At 49.2% G+C, this 27477-nt stretch overlaps 1 protein-coding gene across 1 annotated transcript in view; it reads right to left on the minus strand.

Moving 5' to 3' along the window:
• Positions 1 to 1836: 1836 nt before the first annotated feature.
• EHD4 (EH domain containing 4) overlaps positions 1837 to 27477 on the minus strand; it is a 79464-nt gene continuing 53823 nt past the window's right edge. The window contains exons 4-6 of the mRNA XM_004751173.3: positions 22299 to 22711; positions 12585 to 12749; positions 1837 to 5927 (exon numbers count right to left, since the gene is read on the minus strand). Coding sequence (XP_004751230.1) covers positions 5391 to 5927; positions 12585 to 12749; positions 22299 to 22711 — 1115 coding nt within the window. The 3' untranslated portion in view covers positions 1837 to 5390. The remainder of the gene's footprint in view (positions 5928 to 12584; positions 12750 to 22298; positions 22712 to 27477) is intronic.

The raw sequence follows: 27477 nt of genomic DNA on the forward strand, positions 1-27477 counted from the left end.
TCCCAGAGCACAACTCTGCTCATGCCTATGAAGTCTCCCCATCGCCTCAACTGGACCAGTGCTTTCCCGCCCATATTGGGGTTCAGCTGTTCTTTTGGCTTAGAATGTGCCTTCTGTTCTTCATGATCCACATTTTCCTATCCTATCAGCCCCAGTTAAAAATCCTGCTCCTTCTAGTAGGTTCCCTGCCACTTGCCCTCTTGTTCCCAGTTTTTCTTTCCTCCTATCAAGAGCATTGGCCCAGGGTGTCTTGTATGATGTGACCACCAGAGGACAGGCTGGAGCTGTGTGATGCTTTGAACACAGCCCTCAACAGAGCTTGTCCTATGAGGTTGTTGAGTGGGGCTGGGGGACTGCTCGTCTTCTTCCTCAGCTCAGATGCCGCTAAAGCCATTGCACATGCGGCAAGGCCTGGCTCCTCTTTCGCTGCCACTGATTGCAGCCCCTGTTTAAATGAGAATTCCTTGTTAGTCAGTACCTAGTTTTGAGCTATCTGTGTGGTGAGTAACTAAGATCTCAAGTCAAACAGATTTAAACAACATAAAAAAGATTTAAACAACATAAAAGTCCCAGAGGACTGAAATGTCTGGGAAGAGGAGGACTTTAGGCATCCTAAAGTCAAAGAGATCAAAGAGGTTTGATCCAGCAGTTCAGATGATGCTTCCACAGGCCTGGACTCCCTCTGCCTTTCTCGATGCTTCCTTCATCTTCATGCTCCAGGAGTTGGTTGCTGCCAGCCTAACCTTGCTCCTCTACCCCCAGTAGCTCTGGGCAGTCCTCTCAATGCCATTGGTATTGTACTAATGAGTTCACTTCTCTACACTTCATGGTTCAGAGAAGAGAGAACACCTCTCTCAAGAGTTTGAAGAGGAATCTGAGGTGCATGGCTCTCATAGGCTTGAATTGAGCTACATATCCATTCCTGAACCAATTTTTGTGATGGGAAGGGGGGCAGGGAGGATGAAATACTTTCATTGGCTGAGCCAGTCAGGACCTACCCTGGAGAGGTGTCTATTTCACCCAAACCTTGTGGCTCAGAAACAGGGTGGGGAAGTAGGGAGTGCTCTGCAAAGGAAATTCTGGGTCTGAATCACCGCAAGGGTAGATGGGTGACAGTGGGGAAAACCCAGATGTCTGTTATGGGCCGGGGGTGTGGGGGGGTGGGTGACAAGAGGCAGGAGCAGTGCCAGCCACCAGGGGGCGCCAACCTTACCACTCCTGCGCCTTCAGGCGCAGTGGCTTGCCCCTGAGCTGGAGAGGAGGAGGCCGCAGGGATCCAGCTCCCTTGAATGTGCTCAGTGGTGCCCTTCCCAGCCTCACAAGGCCCCCAGCCCCCATGATTCCTTCCATCCTGGTCTCCAGTCATCCTCACCTGGGGTCTGCTCCCAGACCTGGCCTCTGCCCCCAGCAGATGGAGCTGCTTTCCAGCTCAAGAAGCCCCGCTTTGGGAGTCTCCCAGCCTAGAGGACATAGGAAGAGCTGGGAGTCACAAGGATAGCATACCGAAGGGGTACACCCTCCCCCCTAACTCCTCTGCCTCATTTCCATTAGATCCCTGCTTTACTTTTTTTTTTTTTTTTTTGGAAGATTTTATTTGAGAGAGCACAAGCAGGGGGAGCACCAGGCAAAGGGAGAGGGAGAAGCAGGCTCTGCACTGAGCAGGGAGCCCGATGTGGGACTCTATCCCAGGACCCTGGGATCATGACCTGAGCAGAAGGCAGATGCTTAATGACTGAGCCATCCAGGCGCCTCCCCACTCTGCTGCCCCTGGCCCCCACGCTTTACTCCTGAGACAACTGGGTCACTGGAAAACCAGAATCAATGGAGGAAAGGTAGTAAATTTTTCAGAAGTTTATTGATCAACAGATTGTGTCTTCTTTTTTGGTTTGACATTTCTAAACACGATTACAAAAAAATAGAAGCATTGTGTATTAACTGCATTGGCTAATGGACACATAACTTAACACTCTTAAATTAGGCCCGTGTTTACCTGAATAAACTCCATGGTTATCTGTCCTAAGAATGTTATTTCTCTGCTACATTCCTCAGAGGAAATAAAGAACGTCTCTGTTAACCGCTTTCCTTCTCTTCAAGGCAGTTTGCCTGGTCTACTACTCTGAGCATCATGAAGGAGTGTAACGGTGCAAAGTGGGGAGGTCCCTGTGGGGGCTGTCGGGCCATGACTAGTTTCTTAGCCCCCTGACTGGGTAGTGGGCTGCAGTAAGACATGCCCGGTGGGCGGGCAGCTCCTCAGGAGACCACGGAGCACGGCAAAGGGCTGTGGTCAGACGACTGGGGGTCAGGGCTCTGCGGAGGTTTCCCCTATGGGCAAATGGGGGGGGGTGGCATTAAGAAGAGGGCAGGAGGCATTGGCTTCTCCACACATGCTCTTTCACCCGCCTGGACATGCAGTCCCGTGATCCAGAATTTAACTCCTCAAAGGCCCACCACCGTCTTGCAGGAAGAACCACAGCTCCAGATGGGAAGACACTATAGTTGTGTCATGACGAGTGCTCCGAGGAGAACCCAGTCCAGTCCCAGAAAGGCGGAAGCCAGCTGAATGCATGCCCCTCCCCATTGCAGGGGGACCCCTGGGCCATCCCAGGGCATGGGTGAGGAAGGAATCCACGTAGGATGCTGGGCTGGAGCATGAGGCTGGAGCAGGCTGGATGTCTGCATGTCGCCGTGAAACCAGAGGGTTTTGAGAGGTCTTGGTACAGTTTCTTTGCACATTGGTTCAGGAGGGCCTCATCAGCAGGCTTCCAGCTTGCAAGCTGACTTTGGGAGGAGGAGGCTGAAACTGCTTTCCTCTTACACTCGAGGCTGTGGAGGTTTGTTACATGGGACCTGGGGCTGTAGAGTCAAGATTCTTCGATCTTCTTCTGTGGAATCATGGAGAGCATGGCGTCTCACAGTGCTAGGGTTTGTCTACCTCTGCCCTCCTGCCCAGCTTGCAAACTCTGTGGAGAGGCTACTTTTTAAAATTGGGGTGGTGTGGGGAGGGCAGTGCGGTCGGGCAGTGTGAACAGAATTCTAGAGGGCTCTGCTGTCCCCCAGCCCTGCTGCATGGGGAGGTAGGATAAGGGGAGTTTTGGACAGACTCAAGGAACTTGGTGCAGGACCTGGGAACATACAAGTCCCTATCCTTGGCAGCCATCCCTGAGGTTTTCCAGGGCTTTTTTTTCAAAGTTCTTAATCAACTTTTCATGATGAATGACTTCATGTTTTAAGAGAAGATGTTAAGAAAAATGGGCAAGGGATTTCCTTTTTTCTTTCTTCCTCAGTAGGGAAAGGAGGCAACTGCCAGATGTTCTGTCACCTGACAGCATGGGGGTGGCGATCACAGTGCCACCAGAAGTTTCCTTCCGCAAAGAAAGCAGAAACCTCAGTCTGCTGCAAGCTTTCCTATATGTCTCTGCATAGACAAAACTTGCCCATCTGCCTATATACCCAATGGCAAGTATCAAGAAAACATACTCACACAGTGTATGTATATGTATATCTTTATGTAGGATGACTGAGAAGAATTAAAGGAGCAGGATAATTCTCAATGGAAAATCAGTGAACCCTGGCATCTCTAAACCTTTGGATCAATGAATTCTCTCTCTTCCCTCTGCTTTGCCCTTTGGTGGACTCCCTTGTGGGCACACACTTGGGCAGTCCTCATGCTTTCATCAAACCATCTGCTTACATCATAGTACTGACATAGACCTTTTGGTTATGTTTCTGACTAATTTAAAATTAATTTAAAAGTGCTCATTAAGATTAAAAATCATATTATGAATTTACTTCTCTTAAAGTGACATTATTTAGAAAGTGAACTAGGGAGTGTGGGACTGGCCTCTGGATCAAAGCTTTCCCAAAATAAAAATTTTAAGTCTGCGTTTCTGCCCCCGATGTTACAGGGGAAATCAGAAAAAGAAAAAAAAATGTGGTTTTTGGAAGGCCTGGGCGGGACTGTAATGATTTCCTTCCCTTTAGGGCCCTGGGGCTATCCCTGTTTTGTGCCTCTCTTTTGTACTGCATGATTAATAATGAAGCAACTCCAGCGCTGCCACCCACAGACGGGAGTGTGGCAGTGAGAGTTACCTGTCTCTACCTCCGTCTGTTGGGCACCTGGGCAAGTGGACCAGAGAGCTTTATACCAAGACTCAGAGAGAGAACACTCGGGAACCAAATCCTGCCTTGTGATGGGCAGGCACCATATGAACTCACAGCCTTTTGAAGAAAAGGTTTCATATGAAAGATTCTGTCCTGTTTCTGTATAAAGGCTTTTCCTGTAAGAAAGAAAAACTGGACATAATAAAAATGCCAACTTTTTAAAAACTAAAAAATAGTGTCTAAAGCTAGAGAATGACCTTTTCTACCTGGCAGCATGGGGTAGGCTCGCCTTGTGTTCCCCTTATGTCCCTAGGCCCAGCACACAGCAGGCACCAAGATGCGGGTTTAACTTTAACTCCCGCCATTGACCAAGGAGCCTTGGGGAGGTGTCACCACACTAACTGATGGCTGCAGAGAACCATCTCTTTCCTTTATTGTGGTTTGGTTATGATCAATAGACTTTGCTACAAATTATTGGACAGACCAGTAAGAAAAGCCAGCCTTCAGACTTTGACATGACTTGAATACCAGAAATCTTGCCAGGGGCTAATAAAGTTTCTGAGTTCCAAATTCCAAACCAAATGTAACTCTGCGGGGCAGGGTCTGGGGTGGGTGGGGGAGCTCTTGTTGGATTAGTCAGGAGGATGCTGGTTATCAGAGATGCTCTCCCCTGGCCTGGCTGCCTGTCCTGCTTGAGCCTGCAGGGGTGGACGGGAGCAAACACAGGCACAGACTCGGTGGGGAAGCAGTCTTCTCTTTGGTAGACAGCCTGGAGAGAAGAGAAACCTTCTGTGCTGTTGTTTTCCACTCTCAATACAGCAGGAAATGAAATAAATAAGATCAACTTTGCTCCCTCCCAGTACGCTCTAAGGGACAGACAGGAGCCAAGGCAGATGCGTTGTGCTGTGTGGCCCAGCACAGTCTTGCTGGCTCTGGGAGGGCCCTCGGCTCACTCCCTGGGGTTGTGAAATTCTATCCAGCCCACCTCCTGCCTACGTCTCTCCAGCCTTCCAAGGACTCTTTGGTCAAATCTCTCCTTTTTTTCAACCCTTCCATCTCCTTATCCACCCCCTCCTTCCAACATTTGAATAGAAACTCAGGAATTTTAGAGGTGAAAGAACCTCATCTAGTGTCCTGTGTCTGCCCTTCTCATTCCACAGGTGGGGGAACTGAGGCACAGAGTGGGCGGTACTGTGGCCAGGGTCAGTGAGTCAGTGGCAGCACGGGCCTCGGGCCCTCCTGCCCTCATTCCCTACTGCCCATGGCCTGCCCTGAGAGCGGCCCGGCCCTCAGTCGGCCTTTGGCATGGACTTCCTGTGGGAGGGGGGCACGAGGTGGGGGGGCAGGCTGTTGGGCAGCTCGTAGCCGTCAAGCTTGATCTTGATGAGGTGCTTGGCCAGTGCGAACTCCTCTTCATCCAGCATGCCGTCACAGTCACAGTCGGCCAGCTTCCAGATCTTGCCCAGGACGCTGTTGGGCAGCTTGGATGTCACCATTTCCTTCTTGGCGTTGACTCCTGATATCTTGCCGTTGATGGGTGACAGGGTGTAGAAGAGCTCGTCGTAGACAGGCTTGTCTTTGGCCACAACCCACTCCTCCTCATCGGCGCCCTCCTTGGCGCCCTCCCCGTAGCCCTGGTTGAAGGGGCCCTCGGTGGTGCCGTCGAAGGCCCCGCCTTGCACAAGCTGTGTGGGCATACTGCTCTCCTCCTGGCTGATGAGGTTCATCAGGGACGAGATCTTGCTGCTCAACATGTTGTCCACAGCCTCAATCAGCTTGGGCTTCAGCGAGTGGAACCTGGTGAAGTCATAGTTCTCCAGCTGTTCCTGCAAGAGGATAAACCACAGAGTTGGTCACAGGCCCTCACTTCAGGAAGCAGGCAGGGAGAGGGAGGACAGCAGGCAGAACTGTCCTGTAAACAGACATCCCATCCCGAGGCTGCTCCGGAGCTCTCTCTCTATTTGCTGGAGTCCCAACATCTGAATCCACCAGATCCAGGATTGGCTTATGGAACAAGAAACAAGATGCAGGGAAGACAACAATTTTTTACAGCAACCAATCTTTGTCTGGAAGTCATGTGAGGGATAGCAGTCCCCCAAGGGCTTTCTGATACCCTTCCTTCAACCTTGCCTTTTTTTTTTTTTGGTGCTCTAGAGATTCAACATTTTATCTTTTTTTTTTTTTTTTTTTTTTGAAGATTTTTATTTATTTGACAGAGAGAGAGAGATAGGCAGAGATACAGGCAGAGAGAGGGGGAAGCAGGCTCCCCGGCAAGCAGAGACCCAGATGCAGGACTCGATCCCAGGACCCTGAGATCATGACCCGAGCTGAAGACAGAGACTCAACCCATGAGTCACCCAGGCGGTGATTTTTATCCTTTTTTATTTTTTAAGGTGATCTAATGACACACTTCAGTTGATCTTTACAACAATGCTGGGAGCAAGGAGGAGCAGGGGTGAGTAACCCTGTTGGATGCATAGCCCATGGGGTGTTCTGACAGAGCCAAAACGAGAGCCCATGGCTTCCTGCCCCTTGACGAATGTTCTTTTGTGCTGTAACATGAAGCTGTGTCAAAGGGTCTTTTTAGATAAAACAATTATTTAAGAATGTTGTTTTTGGATCAGTTAGAAAAAGTATTGTTTAAGGTACAATTAAGTAAAAGTTGAAACTGGTGAATGGGAGAAGAGTAGGGATTGGGAGGGTGAGTAGAGATCCAGCCAGTAGGGCTGAGTATCACTAGTCAGGGCAGGGCAGGGCTCGGCATCACTTGCCAGGAGAACGGGCCCATCAACAGGCAGAGCGGCAGGAAGATGTGCACAGCGGAGGGCCCTGGGACACAGCAGTTGCCCAACTCGGACAGGAGCCAACTATAGATGACACACAGGCTCTGTGGATGGTTCTGTAGAAATAGTCCTTCCTACCTTGGTTCTCCTTGGTTACTCTGCCTCCCATCCATCCGTTTATCCATCCATCCATCCTTCATCCATCGACCCATCCAACATTTACTGGCCATTGGTATTACCAGGCATTGGTGTCTGGGGATTGGTATTACCAGGATGGGATGTCTGGGGATTACCGGGATTTGGAGTCTGGGGATAATATAATCATGAGGAGTCAGTCTCTGCCCTCAGGGAGCTAATGCTCTAAGAGAGGGAAAACATTCTAATATTTTTAGTTTCTGCCTATTTTCAAAAAGGGTTTGACTTAGCTTACAATGGAAAAATGATAACATGAAATAGAAGAGAGTCATTAGAAAAGGAAAAGCTAAGTAATTAAAGGGGAGAGGAAAGTACTATCACATCAGACTTCAAAGGTGAGAAAAGCTACCGCTCCTCAGAAGCTGTGTCTGGGGTCCTGGGGGGCACACCCTCTCATCGCCTGAGGGAAGAAGCCATCTGTTCGTTGTAAGAGACATGCTTTTTCTGAATTGTGAGAGTTACCTGGGGCTTTTTCTGATCTTTGAAAAATGTTTTCAACAACAGTTTTGCTGAATAAATGCAGAAAGTTCCAGATAAGGAAGTTTTTATATGGGATTTATGTGAAATATTTCTGTTAGGAAAATTCTAGAAGGCCAGCAAGGGGCTGTCCAGGTGTGCAATTTCCTGGAGATGAGGTAGGAAGACCCTTGAGTAAAAGAGGTTTCACTCAGACCTCACTGTTCTGGGCAGAAGTAATGTGATGGGCAATTGGTGGGGGGTGGGGGAGCAGAGCTTTGTGCAATCATAAATATCACAACTTTATTGTAAAAATTTGGGGAAAAAAACTGATAGATAAAATAAAAAATTTAAATCACTTACAATTCCATCCCCCAGCAATAACTTCTGCTAACTTTCTCTGGGCACACACTGCTAGCCATTTTTATAAATGTGTGCACATACACGGGCACATGCGCGCACGCGCACACACACACACACACTTACACACACACACTCTTTTTAACTGAAATAAGACCACACTGTTTGACAACTTGCATTTTTAAGAAAAAAATGTATCATATCTTTCCCTGATAATAATTGTTATAAACCTTATTCCTAAGACCCACACAACACTGAATGGTCCAGCCGGGCCATTCCTCATTTACTCTATCCTGTGTGGTTGGACGTGTTTCCACTGGAGAGTCAAAACTGTGGTGTCCAGAGGGTGCCAGTAGGATAGACATTCTGTGCTGTTGCTTAGAAGGGCAGCCCTGAGCTTCAGATGGACGGACAGAGTTAAAAGCTAAACAGCTCGATGGATGTGTAGAGAGGCACCTCCAACACTCTTCTCAGTAGCAAACTGTGACCCCTTCAAACCATGCAGGGCTGGGCTGGGCTGATACCCTGCGGGCAGCCTGTGCCCCGCTGAGAGCCGCAAGGTGGGGCAGGCCCGGTTTCTAAACCCCTTCCCATTTGTGTCACCTGTATGGTGCCCCAACACCAGGACTCAACAACGTTCCCGACACTTCAGGCTCTAACTGCCACTCGCTTGGTCAGCCAGGGGAATGGAGAAGAGAAAGCCCAGGAGGAGGAGAGCGGGCAGCCTACACAAAAATCCAAGTGCTGCTGGGGTAAACAAGTCTGGATTCCCCTGGGTGCACAGACACCTACCCTCCTGCCTCATGAATGAGCCTGAGTTCTGAGCACACACAAAGCCCCAGTGTCTGGCCAAGCAGATGAAGGAGGGTGGTGTCTGCCCGAACTTTCCACCCTCCCGCGGGGTACGTGCATTCAGACGGCAAACCTCTGGAAATCTGGCAAGGGGAAATGGCCACATAGTTGCAGGGGTGGACAGGAAGTAACAGCAGCAGCCACCCCTTGCCTGGAGGGTGCAGAGGAAACAAACCCTATATTCTCATCCCAAGGCCTGACAAGGGAGTATGGGGTCTGAGGTAAACCTCTGCCATCTCTGCCCTCCACTGAGTTCCCTCCAAAAAGACATCTTTGTATTGGGTTGAATACACACTGGGGAATTTAAAGATTAACCTGTCAACAATTGCCTCCATGGAAGCCACCAAGCCCCGGATCCTGGAACTTCTCCCTCCCAAAGCACAATGGTCAGTTCCTGGCTGGGTCTTTGCTGGCCTCCCTCTTGCCCACTCACTCCCGGCATTCACCAGAAGCACTTTCCCAGTTTCCAGCTGGGCTGAGCAAGTGGGGAGGGCTCTGCTGCCCTCTGCTGTGGGAATGCGGCCAGCTGGTCAGCCAAACGGGGGGCGCATTCTCGAAGGAGGGAAACTGAGTCTGCGCTCCAAGGGGCCTTGCTCGTGTTCTCCTTCTCCAATCTGGACCCTACTGTGTGGTTAAATCAAATTCCCTCCCGGAAGGAGGCAGGGCAGATGAGGGCTACTTTACCAGCAGGTCACAGGCCTCTCTCAGCACCACATAAAGGCCTTCAATACATTCAGATCATTGCTTCCACTGAGTCACCCCAAGCAGTGTGGTCTGTGAGGACACAGGGAGGTCAGAGCAAAGCTGGCCTCGGGGAGCTCTCTGAGTGGCCCTCAGATGTGCAAAGATCCTAACAAAGTTCTCTCCCAGCTTGTGTCCCCACTGCCGTCCCAGATGTGGTGGATGAGAGGAGGAACACCTGTGCTGGAGGGGAGGTCAGATGCTCCACAGAATCCAAGACAATGGAGACCCTGGCCCCCACCATCAACGCCCACAAAGCTTCCTGGGTGACAGCAAACTAGTTCGAAGTATCAGGTGATAGTAAGCATCCAGGCCTGCTTTGTCTCCTGGGGAGTCCCTGAAGGGGCTGGGATGCTGTGGTCAGCACCTGGCCAGCTTCCCAAGGAGGTGTCCCCATCTCTCTACAAGCTGTGTGGGTGTCAGGGTGAGGTCAGGATCCCAGAATGTCACTACCCCCTCAGCCTGCTTGGATAGAAACACACACTAACTTATCAAGGAGCTCATCTAACTACACATGGGGCACCTGCTACGTGGCAGGGGCCAGAGATATGGTGGTGCCCAGGACATGGGTCCCTGGCCTCCTGGAGCCTCAGGAGGGAGAGAATCACTGAGTGAATCAATGAATTACAAGGGAGCACAACAGCTGTTTGTTTGTTGTGCTGTTTGCTCACGGATTTATCCCAGGGGCCCAGGACAGTGCCTGAGACGGTACACTTAATATTTCTTGGTGAGTGAGCGAATGAACATGGGTAAATGGGGGGTACCCGTCAGGATGCACTCCTCGCTCCAAGGGCTGGGGGCCCTCAGGTGTCTGCTGATGGTGCTAAGGCCTCTCCTGAGATGCTAGTTAAGGGGCTCATGCTTCCTTGTCTTCTTCCCCAGGGACTGCCCCTCTGCTCCAACTCGGAGAGGCCTGGTTTCCTCTGACATGGCTGAGCCAAGGCTAAGCTAACATGGCTATGAGAAGCTCTGGTCGGGGGCACACTACCGGTGTTATGGGACTTCACCTGGGACAGGCCTGCGGGTCCTATAAAGGAGGCTTACAGTGGCTTTCTGCTGGGCTTGGCAATGCCTCAGGCCTTGGGAGCGGCCCCTTCTTGTGGGTGGGGTGCTGTGCTCGCTCAAGAGGCTAATGAGGCCATAGTGTGCACTGTGTTTTTCTTCATAGCTTTCATTACAATCAAGAAGCCAATTTCCCTTAAAAAAGATCTGAAGGATGCAAGGAGATCACCGTCCCTCAGTTTGGTCACGGGGTACAGGGCATAGCTGAAGGGTGTGAGGCAGACCCGCCCAGGAAGACCGCTCCAGAGGCCCTGCAGCCCTCCAATTAGCCATCTTGTGATTAAACACCCCCACCCCCCAATTCATCTTCTGAGTACGGGACTACCTATTTCATTTCTGGAAGAAAAAAAGGTGTTCTGGATTTATTTTGAAGCCAGCTAAGTCATACCTGACCACCTCCTATATCCCACATGCTCTTACCACATTGAACTCTTCCATCTCAACAGTTAGTATGGCCCACTCCTATGCTAGTGTGTCCTTTATAGAAAGGGTTTATGCTGTGGAACTCCCCAGGGCCAAAGCTTCCCCTCTTGCTCCCTGCTGATCCTTGTCCCACCGCTCTGCCTCTCCTCCTCTGATGCTTTTCTGAGGCAGCCAGGCAGCTCGTCGGCCACCTTCCAGGGGCATATCTCCTACTGCTCTTCCTCTAGCCCCATCCTTCTCGGTGGCTTAGGGCAGAAGATGGTACCTGGAGGTCTCCAGGGTGTGGCCAGAAGCAGGGCACAGACTGCCCAGCCCCCCAGCCCCCCCACCCCCAGGGGTACAGTTCTCACTGTACTCGTAGGCTGGTTTTCTCCTGGGAGAGTCCTGTTTCTGAGAACCCACATCTCCATCAAATGTGGGAAGACAAGAAAGAATCCAAGAGGGCGTTGTGGTTTTTCTTTGCCTGGCCTGCCTCACTAGCTATGGGCGTCTGCGTTTGTGTGGCCTGCTGTTCAGGGAGAACAGTGGCCTCTGGTGCAGAGATGGGTCCTTTCTCTGGACAAAATGATGGTCAGTTTGGCTGACCATTTTTATTTAAATTCAATTTAGTTAACATGTAATACATTATTAGTTTCGAGGTAGAATTTAATGATTCATTGGTTGCACACAACAGCCAGGGTTCATGACATCACGTGTCCTCCTCAATGCCCATCACCCAGTTACCCTATCCCCCCACCTCTCTCCCTCCCCTCCAACAACCCTCAGTTTGTTTCCTAGAGTTAAGATTCTCTTATGGGGCTGCCAGCGTGGCTCAGTCGGTTAAGCAACCGCCTTCAGCTCAGGCTATGATCCCAGGGTCCTAGGATCGAGTCCAGCATCAGGCTCCATGCTGAGGAGGGAACCTGCTTCTCCCTCTGCCTGCAGCTCTCCCTGCTTGTGCTCTCTCTCTCTGACAAATAAATACATAAAATCTTAAGAAAAAAAAAAAAGAGTCTCTCATGGTTTGCCTCCATCTCTGTTTCTATTTTTCCTTCCCTTGCCCAATGTTCATCTGTTTTGTTTCTTAAATTCCACCAAGAGTGAAATCATATGGTATTTGTCTTTCTCTGACTTATTTCGCTTAGCATAATACCCTCTAGTTCCATCTACATTGTTGCAAATGGCAAATTTTCATTCCTTTTGATGGCTGAGTAATATTTTATCGTAGAAATTTACTTCTTAAAATGTGTCCCTTTTTGGTTCAATGTTTTGGGGAGGCAGGCAATCTCTGCTTTATTCACAGAAGCCTATTATCATGGATCACCATTAGGAAGATGCATTCATTGCATTCTCTATCCTTTATTTTTTAAGAGGGATGTGGGGTAGAGGGAGAGATGGAATCTTAAGCAGGCTGCACAGCCAGGGCGGAGCCTGACGTGGGGCTTGATCTCACAACCCTGAGATCATGACCCGAGCCGAAATCAAGTTGGACGCTTAAGTGACTGAGCCACCCAGGCGACCTGTGTTTTCTATCCTAAACCATGAAACCCTCATGCGTACCCAGCAACCAGCAGACAAGGTGGTGTTGCCTCTCCGTTATACACCCATGAGGCTACAATGAGCTCCCAGTACCTGCATTGCCTTGACTTCTGGGAAGTCCCCGGCAGAAATCTGGTATTCTCGCTGCAGCTGAAGATAGATTTCTGGCAATCTGCTGATAAGCTCTCTCTTCTTGTTTTCCTTTCCAAATACGCTTGGCATCTCCTTCTTCAGGTGGCTGATAATGTAGGCATGGACCTGAAGGGGTACATGTCAGTAAGGACACGCTATTTAGAACTGCACCAGAGAGATACACAGGTCGGTGTCTTAAATGTATCATAACATGGAACAGGTGCCCAGCAGGACCATGGCCCTCAGGACAGAAGGGAGGGGATCGGGGGTGAGGGGTTGGGGAGTACATTATAAGCCTGCTTCTGGGTGTACAGAATGTGAGGTACATGAAAGATCCCCCAGTTGGCACTGTCTACAGGTGCCTAGAAAGAGGCCCCCCTGGCCCTCCTCCCGCACCCCCAGCTCCGAGTTGGCCTGGGTGTTGGGTTTGAAAGCAGAAGCAGAGGTGGTGCCTGGAACCAGAGGAGTGGTTGAGACTACCAACGGAAAGTGAGCAGAGAAAACCCCACCAAGAAGGACCAGGACGGGGAGTGGGCTGTGGCAGATAAAGGCTGTAGGAAAGGAGGGCCAGGAAAAGGGGACAACTGAGCTGGGCCCCAAAGACAGGGAGCACATGAGGGAGGGCTGCTGCCGTCCAGGAGTGGAGAGCATGGATGGCAGTGCGGAGGTAACACACTGTGGGCCGTATTTGGGGTGCTGTGTATGTGGCTGCGACACGTATCCAGAGGCAGGGAGGGCAGACTGCTGGGGGTGCCAGGAGCTGATAGGTGGATCAGAATGAGCCTCCGCTAACCTACTGTGATGCTAATGAGCTCCCTGCTTTGGAAGCTGGCCAGTGGTGTGAGGCCGGGGATGGGGGGTGGGGACTGACTTGGGCAAGGTCTTGGGCACAGTTCAGTTGTGCCTCTGAGTGGCTGTTCCAAGTCTGTGCAGGGAGCGAGCGGGATGGGTGGGGCCTAGGCAGAAAGACCTCAGTTCTGGCAATTAACCGGAAGACCTGAAGAAAGTTTCAGCAGGGCACCAGGAAACGAAACTGGAGGCCGATGCAAACGGCTGATCTGATGTAAATGGCTAGTAAGTGGCTAATCTTCATGGAAATCTGTGCCAAGTGAACAGGGAGATGGAAAGTCTTATAACCTCCCCATGGAGAGTTTGAACCCCAGGTTCTCTACAGATGGCACTGAAGTCCTTTCTGCACAAGCCCTTCCCACCCCAGCTGTGTGGTACCAGGCTGGATGGCGGAAGCTCCCACTGGGAGAGGGACCCCAGGTGCACGAAGGGGAAACTTCAGAAACCCTGATGAGCTGGCAGGAGCAGGTCCAGGACTGTCACCCGAGGGGTGGTGAACCCTGCAGGGGGGTGGGGGGCTCTGCTCGGCTGTGTCACCCCTTTGTCAACATTTCCACTCTTCTGCTGATTTCCAACTTTAGGATGAGAAGAAATGTTCTTTACAAAAGTTCTCTTTGTATGCCAGAATTCTGTAGAGTCATTTAGAAGTCAAGAAAATAAAATGAGAATGGATGAAAAACAGAACAGTGGTGACAAAAAGAAAATGACTAGGCAGCTATGGGAGCTCCTTTATTAAAGAAAACAGACTTCTGTCATCTTGTGGAAGAATGGCAATCAAATAAAGGGGGTAAGCAGAGACATCCTCCACCTCAGCTGAAAGCCTCTGCGTAAGGACACACACTGGGTGCAACCCAGAACATTCTGCTAAGATCTGAAACCTAAAATAAGGGCGTAATGTAAACACTGACAGGCTCAGACCAGACAATGCGAACCTTCCCATCTATGCAGAGGTCGTTCAACAGAAGCAAGCACTGTGCTGTCTGCTGCTGCCACAAGTACAGATAGGCAGGGAGATGTCAAAACCTGTCACGAGTACACTTACCCATTTTTCAAATGAAAACAGCTTAAACCATTTATATGATTCTTTGAGAAAGAGAAACCCCAAATTTGGGAGTCCTTTATTTAGAGTGGCAGACTTTAACTGCATTCCTGAGGTATGATGAATAAATGGTAAAACTAGAAATTTCCTTGCCTCGATAGTGACTGCCTGGCTTGGTTTGATGGGGCTGGTAGAGGGCACTGTATCACAACGAAGGACTTGGGGGGACTGCCATACTCAGTTGGGAGAACCAGCTGCTCACTAGCTGTCCTTGCGTCATTTCCAGACCCTCCTGGAACTTCTGTACCGGGTCTGTGGGTCCCTCTCCCTTCCATACTCGGGCCTGCCCCTGTGCTGGGGCCAGCACCCCCTGAAGCAGGAACTCCCAAGCTGCTTAGTCTCCTATCTACAAGGGTTTTTACTGAACCTCAACCTCCAGGCCTCAGGCCTGGGGCAGTTGCCAGACCCCTGCAGGGCTCCCCAAGACTTCCTCACTACCTACTAATGTGGACCTTTCGAGTTGCCAGGCCTGTGCTCAGGGAAGGCTGACTCCCCAAACAGCCGCCGGCCACACTGGGATTGGCACCTGGTTTCTGAACACTGCCTAGTTCCCGGGGGCCTGTGTTACCTGGCCTGGCCTGACACCTGCTACAGCTCTCCACCACAGCCTTGCACCTGTTCCCTCATCACAGTCCACACGGTGTCCTTTGGCTGATGGCCAAGACTGCTGGACGGTGGGCTGCCCTTGGACACCAGGCCTCCGGTGCCCTGACAGAAACTGGGCCTCAATTCCTTCTTCCTTCCATCCTGCCTGGCACTGTCCGAGTCACCACCCTCAGGTGCCCTGCTCATGCTGCAGGCTGCTCTCAGCCTCAACCTCCACTTCCAGAAAGTTCCACTGGCCTGTTTTGCGGGAATCTCCTGTTGTGCTACCTCTAATTGGCCACCCCCTCCTGCCCCAGATACGGTGTATGGGTCCTGCTTTTGAGAAGTGTATTGAGGGGTGCTTGGGCGGCTCAGTGGGTTAAAGCCTCTGCCTTCAGCTCAGGTCACGATCCCAGGGTCCTGGGATCGAGCCCCGCATCGGGCTCTCTGCTCAGCCTCTCTGCCTACTTGTGATCTCTGTCAAATAAATAAATAAAATCTTAAAAAAAAAAAAAAAAAGAAGACGTGTATTGAGTTACAAGGTAAATTACAATCCTTAGAATCATGGAACATTACATCTGGAAGGGACTCCCTGTATCTAAATGAACTCTTGGTTCCAGGAAATTCATATGACTTGCTCAAGGTCACACCACCAGTTAGGAGGTGCAGAACTGTCACTAGCATTCAGCTGCCTCATTCCTGTCCTTATAGAGTTAATTGCTTTCTCTGGGGGATGCATTAAAAAATCTTACTAAAGCTGCTGAAAATCTGGAACTGAATGTGAACTGTGTCCTATAGAAAAACTGTGGAAGACTGAGACTTGATGGGTTTTGATTGTCCCTAAGTCCCAGGGATGCTGTATGGGAAGGTCATTTAGAGTCTCCTTCCCCGTACCCAAAAAATGCATATATTGTTGCAAACACCACTATGAATACCATGTAGGATGTGGGTAAAGACCGCAATCTTCTGGCAGGATGGCACCTTGTAGTTTTCTAAAGACTCTTGGTAAACAGAGGGGATAACCTGGAGGCACATTCCTGCCTTTCTGTGTCAAAGGATTTTTTTCCCAGATAAACACAGGACTGAGGGCCAGACCAGGTGATGGTCCCTGGGGAAGGAGGTGGACTTGGTCTAGGTCATTTTGTTCTTTATAATGAGAGAAAACTAATCGAGAAGGAGGGAGCTAGGGGGGAGAGCGAGCGGAGAAGGGGGAGGCCTGATGAGACCTGGCTCTGGAAGGCCAGGGTCAGGCCTTCCCGCCCACTTGTGGAGCCATGCCAGGTGACTCGAGGCCCCCACCTTAGCTGACTCACACGCAAACTGGAAATGACAGCTCTTACCTCACAGGGTTGTTAGGATGAGAATCAAAAGAGGTCATGGATTTGGATATATTTGAAAAAGAAATAAAAATGTTAATTATTATTGCCTAATGACCAAAGACCCCAGAGTCAGAGGGTTAGTAAAACCTGAGAAGGCTTGTGGTTGTTTCGTTCTTACTGAATAAAGAATAAACTCTTACTGAGTTAATAGTGACTGAAAAAATTAATAAGTTCTATATATTTGAATAGTAATATGAGGGATATGGGTCCCAAGCACTTCATTCACATATAAGTGACATTGAACCCTAGGGGGCTTCTGGATATTCTTATCTTGTCCAATTCACCCTTTCTCTAGTATTAAACAGGGAAAGCCCCAACTCATCCAAGGCTGATGATTTGGGCGAAGTCAAATGCATCATAATGTCAGTTTCTGTCTGGGCTAATCACACAATGAGCAAAAAGAGATGTCCTTCTCTTTAAATGAACATGAACTTCTATCTATTTCATGTAGAGATTCTGCTATAAGCTCATTAACTGTGTCTAGTGACAAGTGTCCATACATCTCCAAGGCAGAGAAGCACGTACTCAGAGTGATACTGGATATGTTCCTCCTGGGCGTGGGGGCAGCCCCAGGTAGCGAGTGCTGGAAGCTTCCAGAGCTCATGGTCAGTAGGAGTGGACATCCTCATGGATTTTGGATCTTGAGGAGCAGCTTAGGGGGACTCGGGCTGTGGGAATATGGTTCTTCACTATGTTATCTCATCTGCACATTAACCCAAAATGTTGGGAGAGCTGTGTCTTTGGAGGCCCAGCTAGTTGCACTGCGCATTGAACACGAGGGGATCAGCACATTTTAAAAAGTGGGTTTATGAGGATATATAAAAAAAATCAGGGGCGCCTGGGTGGCTCAGTGGGTTAAAGCCTCTGCCTTCGGTTCAGGTCATGATGTCAGGGTCCTGGGATTGAGCCCCGCATCCAGCTCTCTGCTCAGCAGGGAGCCTGCTTCCCCTTCTGTCTCTGCCTACTTGTGATCTCTGTCAAATAAATAAATAAAATCTTAAAAAAAAAAATCAGTTCATGAACTAGAGACCCAGAAAGTGGAGCTGTGGAGTAGTAAGCCTGGGAGACTATCAGCGGCAGAGAAGAGCCACTCACCGGATTCCCTCATGCTGGGGTCTGTCATTCTGTTGAAACTGAAGCTGAAGCCCACAGCTCTTCATCCGGAACAGCTGCAGGGGGCCCCATGGGGGCCCACCCACTCGTGTGAGGTCAGCCTTCAAGGAGATGGGCTTCCCTGCCTGGGCGCAAATACTGACACACGCATACACAGCGGACAGAGAGATTTCTAAAAGCCCCGTGGCACGCTAAGCATAGTGGGGTGTCATCAGCTGCTGTAGAAGGGTCCTCACACCTTCACCTGGGTCCATTTGGTGAATTTCAAAACATCTAACTGCTCCACAAAGGGAATTGGCAAGGCAGACAGACCACAAAGCTAGGCTCTGTGCTTTACACGAGATTGGAGGAGAACACGCTTTGAAGACAACACTGAATGCCACAGACCTGGCGGAGGACTCGGAAAACCACTGACCTCTCCTTTTCTTTCTCATTTTGAGCTGTTCCTTCCTCAAGCATTGACTCACTTTTTTTGTTGTGTGAAGACCACTAGAGGGGTAGGAACCTCTCTTGCTCCTGGACAACATTTACAAAGGGTGGAGCCCTCACTATTTTTGTTCCTTTATTCCATGAACAACTCTTGTTTGGGGTTTGTCTGGAAGAGCTGAATTTCTTCTGTTTGGCTGGGTTAGTGACAGCTGCATAAAACTACATGGTATTTTTTTCAGTGCTGTTTTGAGCTTTCCCCAAATCGCCTGAAGAATCATGAAATGAATCTGGATTAGCACCCTAAATTGTAAACAGTCTTCAGAAAAGGATGCCTACTGATATCCTTAAGATGCGGTCTTTGAGGTTAACCAAAAAACCCACCCCAAAGTTTTCTTGTTCCTTGAACTAGAGGGATGTAAAAAATATACATAAAAGTAGAAAAACCAGGGAAATCATTAAATTTCAAGAGATCTTTGGTAAGAGTGCCATTTTTCCTTTTTTTTAAAAGATTTTATTTATTTATTTGACAGACAGAGATCACAAGTAGGCAGAGAGGCAGGCAGAGAGAGAGGAAGGGAAGCAGGCTCCCTGCCAAGCAGAGAGCCCGATGTGGGGCTCGATCCCAGGACCTGAGATCATTTCTTGAGCCGAAGGCAGAGGCTTTAACCCACTGAGCCACCCAGGCGCCCCCAAGAGTACCATTTTTCAATTACTACAGTGTCATTTTTTATGGTACCTAGAGCTTGATCACTGCAGAACCCAGCAGGATATTAGCGACAGGACACACATGCTTCACTCCTGGATGGAATGTGAGTTCTGCCTAATAGATACAGTCCACACCCCAACTCGACCTGACACTTCCTAAGTGACATCTGAAAACTTGCTCGTTGCATGTTTTCAAAACGTCAGCTTGATAAACCTCTAAACTTTGCAGGGTTCCCATAGACAATTTCACAGACTACACGTAATGACAGATGGACACAAAAAACAATAGTGAGAAGCTACAGAGGCTGTCCACTGTGCACTTCTGGTGAATGCTCTCCAGACTGAGGAGCCAAACTAACTGAGATTTGAGTTTATATTTTGCAACTCATAGGCTGTGAGGCCTCAGGCAAGCTGCTTCACGTCTCTGAGCTTCAGTTCTCTTGCAAGAGAAACAAAGATAATGCCCGACTTTGTGCAGTTATGGATCGGATCAGAGGAAGGAATGCATGAAATACTCGTGCTAGAGCTTGTGGGACCCCGCAGCCCCTCAGGAAGGGATGGCTAGCAAAGCAACACCTGATCAACAGAAACAGAGATCAGTACGCCAAAATCAAAGAGCATTTTCACGTAATATAAACACTGCAAAGAGGAAAACTCGAGTGACTCCTCATCCATTTAAGCAACAACAAATTCACAAACGGCCAGAAAGTCACAGATGGCATAGAGCAGATGACATCGGTTGTTGCTAAGGCCACCGTGCTGAGTTCTGCTCCTTCTCTGCCTGAGCCTCTATTTCCTGTCCCCTTTCGCAGGATGGTACTGCCCTGGGAGCACCCTGGCACTGAGAAGCTCCGGCTGGAAACAGCCACACTTCAAACATTTTCCTTTATGAAAAGGAACAAGCCAGATGCTATTCTTAGGAAGAAAAAAAAAAAGACAAGCTTTTTTCCTAGAAGTAAGCTCAGCAAGTTGCTTGCCACCCTGCCCCCCCAGCCCCTGCATGGGCACAAGGGCTTTCATTATTCCCAGTGTCAGGACAGAGCAGCATTCTGTGGCCGCACGGGTCCGTCCGTTTGGAGGGCCTGACGCTCAAGGAGGGCAGAGAACTCCCAAGGCGCTTGGCGCTCCCAGTGGACTCTCTGCTCTCTATTTATTTCTGTGACCGAATACAGCTGTGCCTTGAATCACTAGGCCTTCAGCAGTGACTGGTGAAGTAGAAATGTCCATGGGTGTTTTAAATAGTTCCAAGACAATCCTGAAATCTACAAAGGCTAGCACAGCATCCACCATCTTGGTTATAAAAAAAATAAATTAAAAAAAAAAATAAATAAAGGTTGGGTGTCGTGGGCCCTGCAGTGTAAGTTCGGATGTCTCAGCCGAAGAAAAGAAGTACCACACGCCAAGGGGCCACTGAAGGGGCAAAAGCAGATTTCTTGCCACTAGGCCTTAGGCCCAGGACTAGCGCACGAAGAAAGCACTTCAAGAAAGCTGCAAATGGATTTATGAACTGGTTAGCAGGACCTCCTAGTAGAAATGTAAGAAAAATGGCTGCAGCTCCTGACAGGAAGCAGCTGGACCAGGAAGACAGGATAAAGAATGGTGCCTCACAGGGGCACCGGGGCTACAGAGCAACTGAACAAGACAGGGGTATGCGTGAGCTCGCACCAGGACGGGATGTGAGCCGAGGGTACAAGAGCAGATGGAGGGTCTATCTGTGGGGCCAGAGAGAGATGTCGCCAGGTATCTCTTTCGTTTTTTAAATATTTTACTTATTTGTCAGAGAGAGAGAGCACAAGCAGGAGGAGCAGTAGGCAGAGAGAAGAGTGGGTTCCCTGCTGAGCAAGAAGCCCTTTGTGGGACTCGGTCCGAGGATCCTGGAATCATGACCCCAGCCAAAGCAGACGCTTAACCCACTGAGCCACCATGTGTCCCTTGTCTCTCTGGATACAGGAGAGAGGCTGCTGGGTGAGCCCACTGGCATGAAGACAGAGGCTGCTGGGCGGAGATGAGGAGGTGTGAGAAGGCCAATAGCCTGTCTAGCAGTCACCCTCAGTGAAGCCCTCCCTACCTCCCCTGGCCAGGCCCCCTCCTCAGAGCATGGTGTCCACACCTCACTCAGCACACAGATCATCATTCTGTAATGGGGGGTTTGGGGCCTCCTCCTGCACCCGCTAGGGTCCCTAGTTCTGGCCCTGGTGCTGAGCGAAAGGGGCCTGCAATGAGGCAAAGTGGTGGTGGATTCCAGAAGGCTGGCCTGCTGGCCCCCAAGGCCAGCCTAGAAGTCACTCTCTCTGCAGCAAGAGAATAAGGGAGGGGGCATCTTCCCCACCAGAAGATGAAGGGGAAGTACCCTTCCTCCCTTCCTGACCAGAGCGCCCGTGGATTTGGCCAGGCAGGCCTGTGGACTGGTTTTAGCTTACGCGACAAGGCACAGGGCTAGGTTGAGAGCAGGAGTGCTGTCTTTTCGTTCTAGTTTTGTTACTCGTGGATTAGGTGACCCTGGAGAGATTGCTTATTCTACTGCGTCCTTCTGAAATTAGGGAGTGGTTAGACCTCCGGCTTCCAAACATGGCTGATTATCAGAATCACCTGGGGAGCTTTACACGCACATACACACGCATATGCATACTCACAAATACACACGTAGACATGCACACACACACGAATCAGAAGCTCCAGGGCAGGGCCTGGGAACTTACATTGGTTTAAGCTCCTGGATGCTTCTTATGATCATTGACACTAGCCGAAATCTGTAGGCACTTCCAGCAGGAGAGGAATATGGGATTTTATGAAAGGGGCACACAGTTTTTAAAGAATCATTTTTTCCCTACACTTTTTTTTAGAGGAGTCATGTGCTTTTCTCTTTTCAGGGATGTGACAAGTGTTTGAGGATGGCGAGCAGATGACCGCTCACCCTATTGGATGTGCACCCCTGGGGCTGCCAAAAGGTCCAGCTATGGGGTGGAGGAGCCCAAAGCCACAGCAGGCATGCTTGTGGGCACCCCACCCAGTGTGGGGACCTGCTGCGGCCCCCGAAGTAGCATACTTAGGGTGTTGGGCTGACCCAGCCTTCCTCCTATGACAACTCTGGTTCCAGAGTTGGGGACACTGGGGTCCATGCCTTAGGCAAAGGGTGACCAGTGGTGGCATCTCAGCACCCTACAGGTTCCACCAAGGCCACCTCTCTGGCTTAGCTGTCTACATCCCCCTTGTCTTAAGACAACAGCAGTACCCAGGTGGTGCACGCACTGACCCCTCCCTGTGTGCCCTGCAAGCGAGGTCCCACTGAATCCTTACAGGCATCCTATGACGTGCTCTTATGCGCTTCATTTTACAGAGCAGGAAACAGGTTTGGAAAGGTTGGATCATCCGCCTGAGATCACAGAGTAGGAGCCAGAATCTAAACAGGCCTCCTGATCTTGAGGCTCTCTTCTGAACCTTGTTCACGTTCCATCCCCTCCTGCGCCCCTACCTTCCCCTAGAGAGGAGACACGGGAAGAGGTCTCCTTGGCTCACCTTGGCTAGCCTCGCTCGCTTGATGAGGTCGTTGAGTTTGCGCACGGCCGCCTTCTGGGGAAGGCTCTGGATGTCTCTGAAGAGGTCTTGGGCCTCGGCTTCAAAGAGGCGGCGGTTGTCAGTGTTCTGCAGGGGCTGTGCCCAGAAGGAGCCGATGTAGACACGGAGCACCTCGGGTGTGTTGATGACCTTGCCCAGGGACCACATGAGGGCCCCGTAGACGCGCATCAGCTGCTGTGTGTCCACTTGGTCAGCCTTGTTCAGCACCACGCGGATCTTGTCATCCTGGCCCCGGAAGGCCTTGATGGCCTCCGAGAACTCATCTGAGATGTCCAGTTTGTGAGCATCGAAGAGCAGGATGATCCTGTCCACGCGCTCTGCGAACCACTGCAGGACCTGGCAGAAGTCGTAGCCTGGGTGGAGAGAAGGGCATATCAGTGAGGCTGGGACTCAGGACCAGGGGACATATGGGTGCGCCGGCGACTGCCAAGGACAGAGCGCCACCTCCAAGGAGGTGACGGAGGTCTGATGGCCTGAAAATCACCTCAAGTGAGCCCCCTGGGGCTGGACACATTCAGGAGTCAATGCTGGGGATCCCAGGAGCCCTCCCCTGGGAAAAAACAGGGCCTGAAAAGATGCTCATAGTCATTTGGATGGGGCATCCTTTCTAGATCTGTGATTTCATTTAGTCCCCACAAGTCTCTTACTTCTCCTGGTATGGTCCTTGGGATTGATGACAAATTGGATCAATGAGTCTATAAAGCCACAGGCCCTGGATCAAAACTCTCCCTTCGGCCAAAGGTTTGCTTTTCTGAAAGTAGCGGAGGTGGAGAAGGAAGAAAACTCAGGGGTTGCTTGGGGTCCCGTGGTGTCACCACTAAGCACAACAAAAGAGGAACTGTCTTCTCTTATCCTAAGTTCTTAGGTGTTAAGAAGGCCAAATGTTGGCCTGCCCCAAAACGGTGACCAATATTTATCATTTGGACTATTTATATCGTAAGTAAGTTATAAATATTTTTAAAAGATCATGTCTCACAGCCATTGTATGAAGTGGTCTCTTGCCAATTTCTTTTTTTTAAATGGCCAGGCCGACAACAAATTGTTTAGTTCACTTTGGCCACATGCCAATAGGCTCCAAATCACACAGCTCTGTAAACACTTCTCACAGGCCCTGGTCAAGGCCTGTTTTGGGTCTCCCCCAGGGGAGGCAGAGGCCCTCGAAAAGCAAACAAGAGAAGACCAGTCCCACAAGGTTTATTTTTAATCCCAGTCTGATTAGCTGTGGGCTCAGGCTTGACATAGCCCAAGGAGGGCCAAGATGGTCCCTTTCCTGACTCCTGTTCCCCTTTTTATAGGTCTTGAGAATCTCCAAACACACGTAAAGGTCTAGAAAATAAAATGATAAATGCTGATGTACCCATCACATAACTTAAATAAACCTTGACCTTTCACTTTATTTGCCTCAGATGCTTTAAAGGATTTAAGTGTACTTTCTATAACAAAATCCTGCATACCCGTGAGGATGAATTAGATTTTCCCTCATCAACACAGGCAAATCTCCGAAGGAATGGTGAGTAAAAAACCAGTTCCAAAAGGATAGGTCCAGCATGATAACATTCCCATAAAGTGTTAAAAAACAAATCAACACTCAGGAGCCGAGAGATACGTATATGACAGCACAAATAAAAAAAATATTAATGCTAATTTTGGAATACTGATGAACTCCGAGGGTTCTAAGGTAGATGAGAAAGCATCTAAAGAATGATGTATTTTCAAACATAAAGGGGGTCAGTAGATGAAAGTTTGCATAAATTTGAAGAACAAGTGTAAAAGAACTAGTTGAAGAACAGAAGGATTTAGACACAATTTTAATAAAGAACATGAAACATTCCAAAAACGCAACACTCCCTGCAGACCCCTCCCCGGGGGAAGCACCGCCCTGAGTGTGGTGTTTCTTGTCATTACAGGTTTGCGTGTTCCCTGGTTCAGACTTTTCAGACTTTTCACTTCTCTATTCTGTCCCACAGTGGCACCCCCTGATTCCTTGGGGACAAAGAGGGCAAAGGCAGTTGTTAGAATGTGGTCCAGAGTTGATTTTCATCACGATCAGCAGTCAGGTGAAAACAGAAGAAAATCAAAGGCCCGTGGCATGGGGGTCGCACAGCAGTACGTAAAGATTCTGAGTGCAGATTTCACTTGGAGTTCTGTCCCTACCAGGACAGGGCAAACTGCCTGCCAAGGAGCTTCTGTCATTCCAGACTGATCTGGGTCAGCCCGATAGCCCCAGACCCTGGCTCAGAGATCCTGAGCAGATGATGGCTCTGTGCCCGGGGAGCCAGGAAGATGTTTTAGAACTGACCACCAGAAGGACCTGCCTGTGGACACTGGAGTGGACAGGAGTTGCATTTTCTGGGCACCCTTCCTGTTGGGCCAAGGGTCCCGTGTGGGCCATAGATGCTGAAGATGTAGTGGACAGTCCGTCACCCCACTCACTGACAGGTTGGGGTACAGACAGGTGACCTAGAACCAGAGAATCATTTCCTTCTACCAGGCAAGGGTATTGGATCTTGAGGGAATGAAACAAAGTCACAGGGAAAATGAGAATTTCTGGGTGCCTGGGTGGCTCAGTGGGTTGGGCCGCTGCCTTTGGCTCAGGTCATGATCTCAGGGTCCTGGGATCGAGTCCCGCGTCGGGCTCTCTGCTCAGCAGGGAGCCTGCTTCCCCTTCCTCTCTCTCTGCCTGCCTCTCCATCTACTTGTGATTTCTCTCTGTCAAATAAATAAATAAAATCTTTAAAAAAAAAAAAAAAAGAAAATGAGAATTTCTTTCTTTCCTTTTTTTTTTAAAAAGATATTAATTATTTATTTGAGAGAGAGAGAGAACTATTAGGGGAGCAGCAGAGGGAGAGGGAGAAGCAGACTCCTAGGCAAACAGGAAGTCAGATGTGAGGCTTGATCCTGGGACTTCAGGATCATGACCTGAGCCCAAGGCTGACACTTAACCACACAGGTGTCCCCAAAATGAGAATTTCCTAATGGCAGTGGTGCTGAACTGAGAGTCAGGTGGTGGTAGCTTCCTCACCTCGTTTTTGAGACTAGTTTTCCATCCTATTAATCCTGTGAACAACTTGATTTTCTGCAAATTTCCTTTTCTGTTTATATCAGAATCAGCTTCTTTGGTTTGCTGCCAAGAATCACAGTTGGTGAATAATCTTCCCCACATCAGAAATACTCTTCCAGTCAGTGCCCAAAGACACTTGGTACCCCCATTGCTGTCCCTGCCTGCACACATGCAATTTCAGCCACAGACACACAAATCTCTTCTTCCAAGGACCACCTGGGTTAAGTGGTTGGCCTTGACAGTACCCATATTTAAACTCTCACTTAAATTTGGGTTTCTCTTTTCTTTTCCTTTTTTTTTTTTTTTAAAGATTTTCTTTATTTATTTGATAGAGAGAGACACAGTGAGAGAGGGAACACAAGCAGGGGGAGTGGAAGAGGGAGAAGCAGGCTTCCTGCTGAGCAGGGAGCCCAAAGTGGGGTTCATCCTAGGACCCTGGGATCATGACCTGAGCCGAAGGCAGCCACTTAACAACTGAGCCACCCAGGTGCCCCAAACTTGGGTTTCTAGTAGTTATTTTAAACGTCTTTTTAAAAGATGTCATTCCAGGGGCACCTGGGTGGCTCAGAAGGTTAACCCGCTGCCTTCGGCTCAGGTCAGGATCTCAGGGTCTTGGGATCAAGCCCCACATCGGGCCCTCTGCTCAGTAGGGAGCCTGCTTCCTCCTCTCTCTCTGCCTACTTGTGATCTCTGTATGTCAAATAAATAAATAAAAAATCTTCAAAAAAAAAAAAGTTATAAAAGATGTCATTCCAATGCTTCATTGAAGTAGAAGGTGGGAACAGAGCTGCTAGATAGAAGTTTACCGTGAGCGAGGCCACTACTTATCTCTGGCCATATTTTCTTGTTTTAAAGTAACCAGGAGAACTAAAGATATAAGAAGTACAGGTAGATAGAACTGTGTTCTGTTTGTCACTGAACAGGTATTATTTGTTACACATTAGGGAGTATAATCAAAGGTAAAGAAATCACCAAGTGTCTCAGGAGAAAGCAAATAATTACCACAGCTGGGAGAGGTTGGTCTGCTCATTTATTTCATACATAGTTGTTGTTACTAAAAATATTTTTTAAAATAATTTTTAGAAAAGATTTGTTTATTTTAGACGGGGGTGAAGGGGCAGAGGGAGAGGGAGAGAATCTGGAGCAGACTCCTCACCGAGCACTGAGCCAGATGAGGGGCTCGATCTCACAACCCTGAGTTCAAGTTCAAGACCCGAGCCAAAATCAAGAGTCAGATGCTTAACTGACAAGCCACCAAGCAGCCCTCACTTTTACCATTTTTAAAGTATACAGTTTATTGGCTTTAAGCACATTCTCATTGTGGTGCAATCATGACCATCTGCCTACAGAATTCTTCATCTTCCCAAACTGAAACTAAGTACCCATTAAACATTAACTTCCCATTCGTCCCTTGCCCAGCCCTGGCAAACACCATTCTATTTTGTCTTTGTGAATTTGACTACTCTTGGTGCCTCATGTAACTGGAATCATACAGTACCATTTTGTGACTGGCTTCGTTCATTTAGCACAATGTCCTCAAAACCCACCCCTGTTTTAGACTTCTTCAGAATTTCCTTCCTTTTGAAGGCCGAATAGGTCTGCTTGACTCTTAAATCTTCATGAGAGAAGACAGGTACCAAGGACTTATCTACCAAAAAAGTTCCAGCTGATGTTAAAGAAACAACTTAATTTAATGACGTTATTTAGTCTGCTGAAAGTAAATGGTGACACAGAAGGACCTGCAGATCACTGATTATCAAAGGAAGGTCTTAGACTCAAGTAAGCTGCTTGCTGAAGGTGAGACTTACAGATCCCTCCCTAGAAGCATGGAATCAGAATCCCCGAGGCTGGGCTTGGTAGCCCGCAGTTTTTAAACCTCCCAGATAACTGGCGATTCCTGGTGATGTGAGCACCGCTACTCTGAGTGCCAAAGCAGATGTTTAACCAACTGGGCCACCCAAGCACCCAAATTTATTATTAATCAATCAACCAATTCATGAGTCTGGGGTAGATACTATTTCTGTTTTCATCAACATGACTCTTTTTGCAAATCTATTA

Source organism: Mustela putorius, unplaced genomic scaffold, assembly GCF_011764305.1.
Source record: "Mustela putorius furo isolate JIRA1106 unplaced genomic scaffold, ASM1176430v1.1 tig00003898_pilon_pilon_pilon, whole genome shotgun sequence".
Taxonomy (NCBI): domain Eukaryota; kingdom Metazoa; phylum Chordata; class Mammalia; order Carnivora; family Mustelidae; genus Mustela; species Mustela putorius.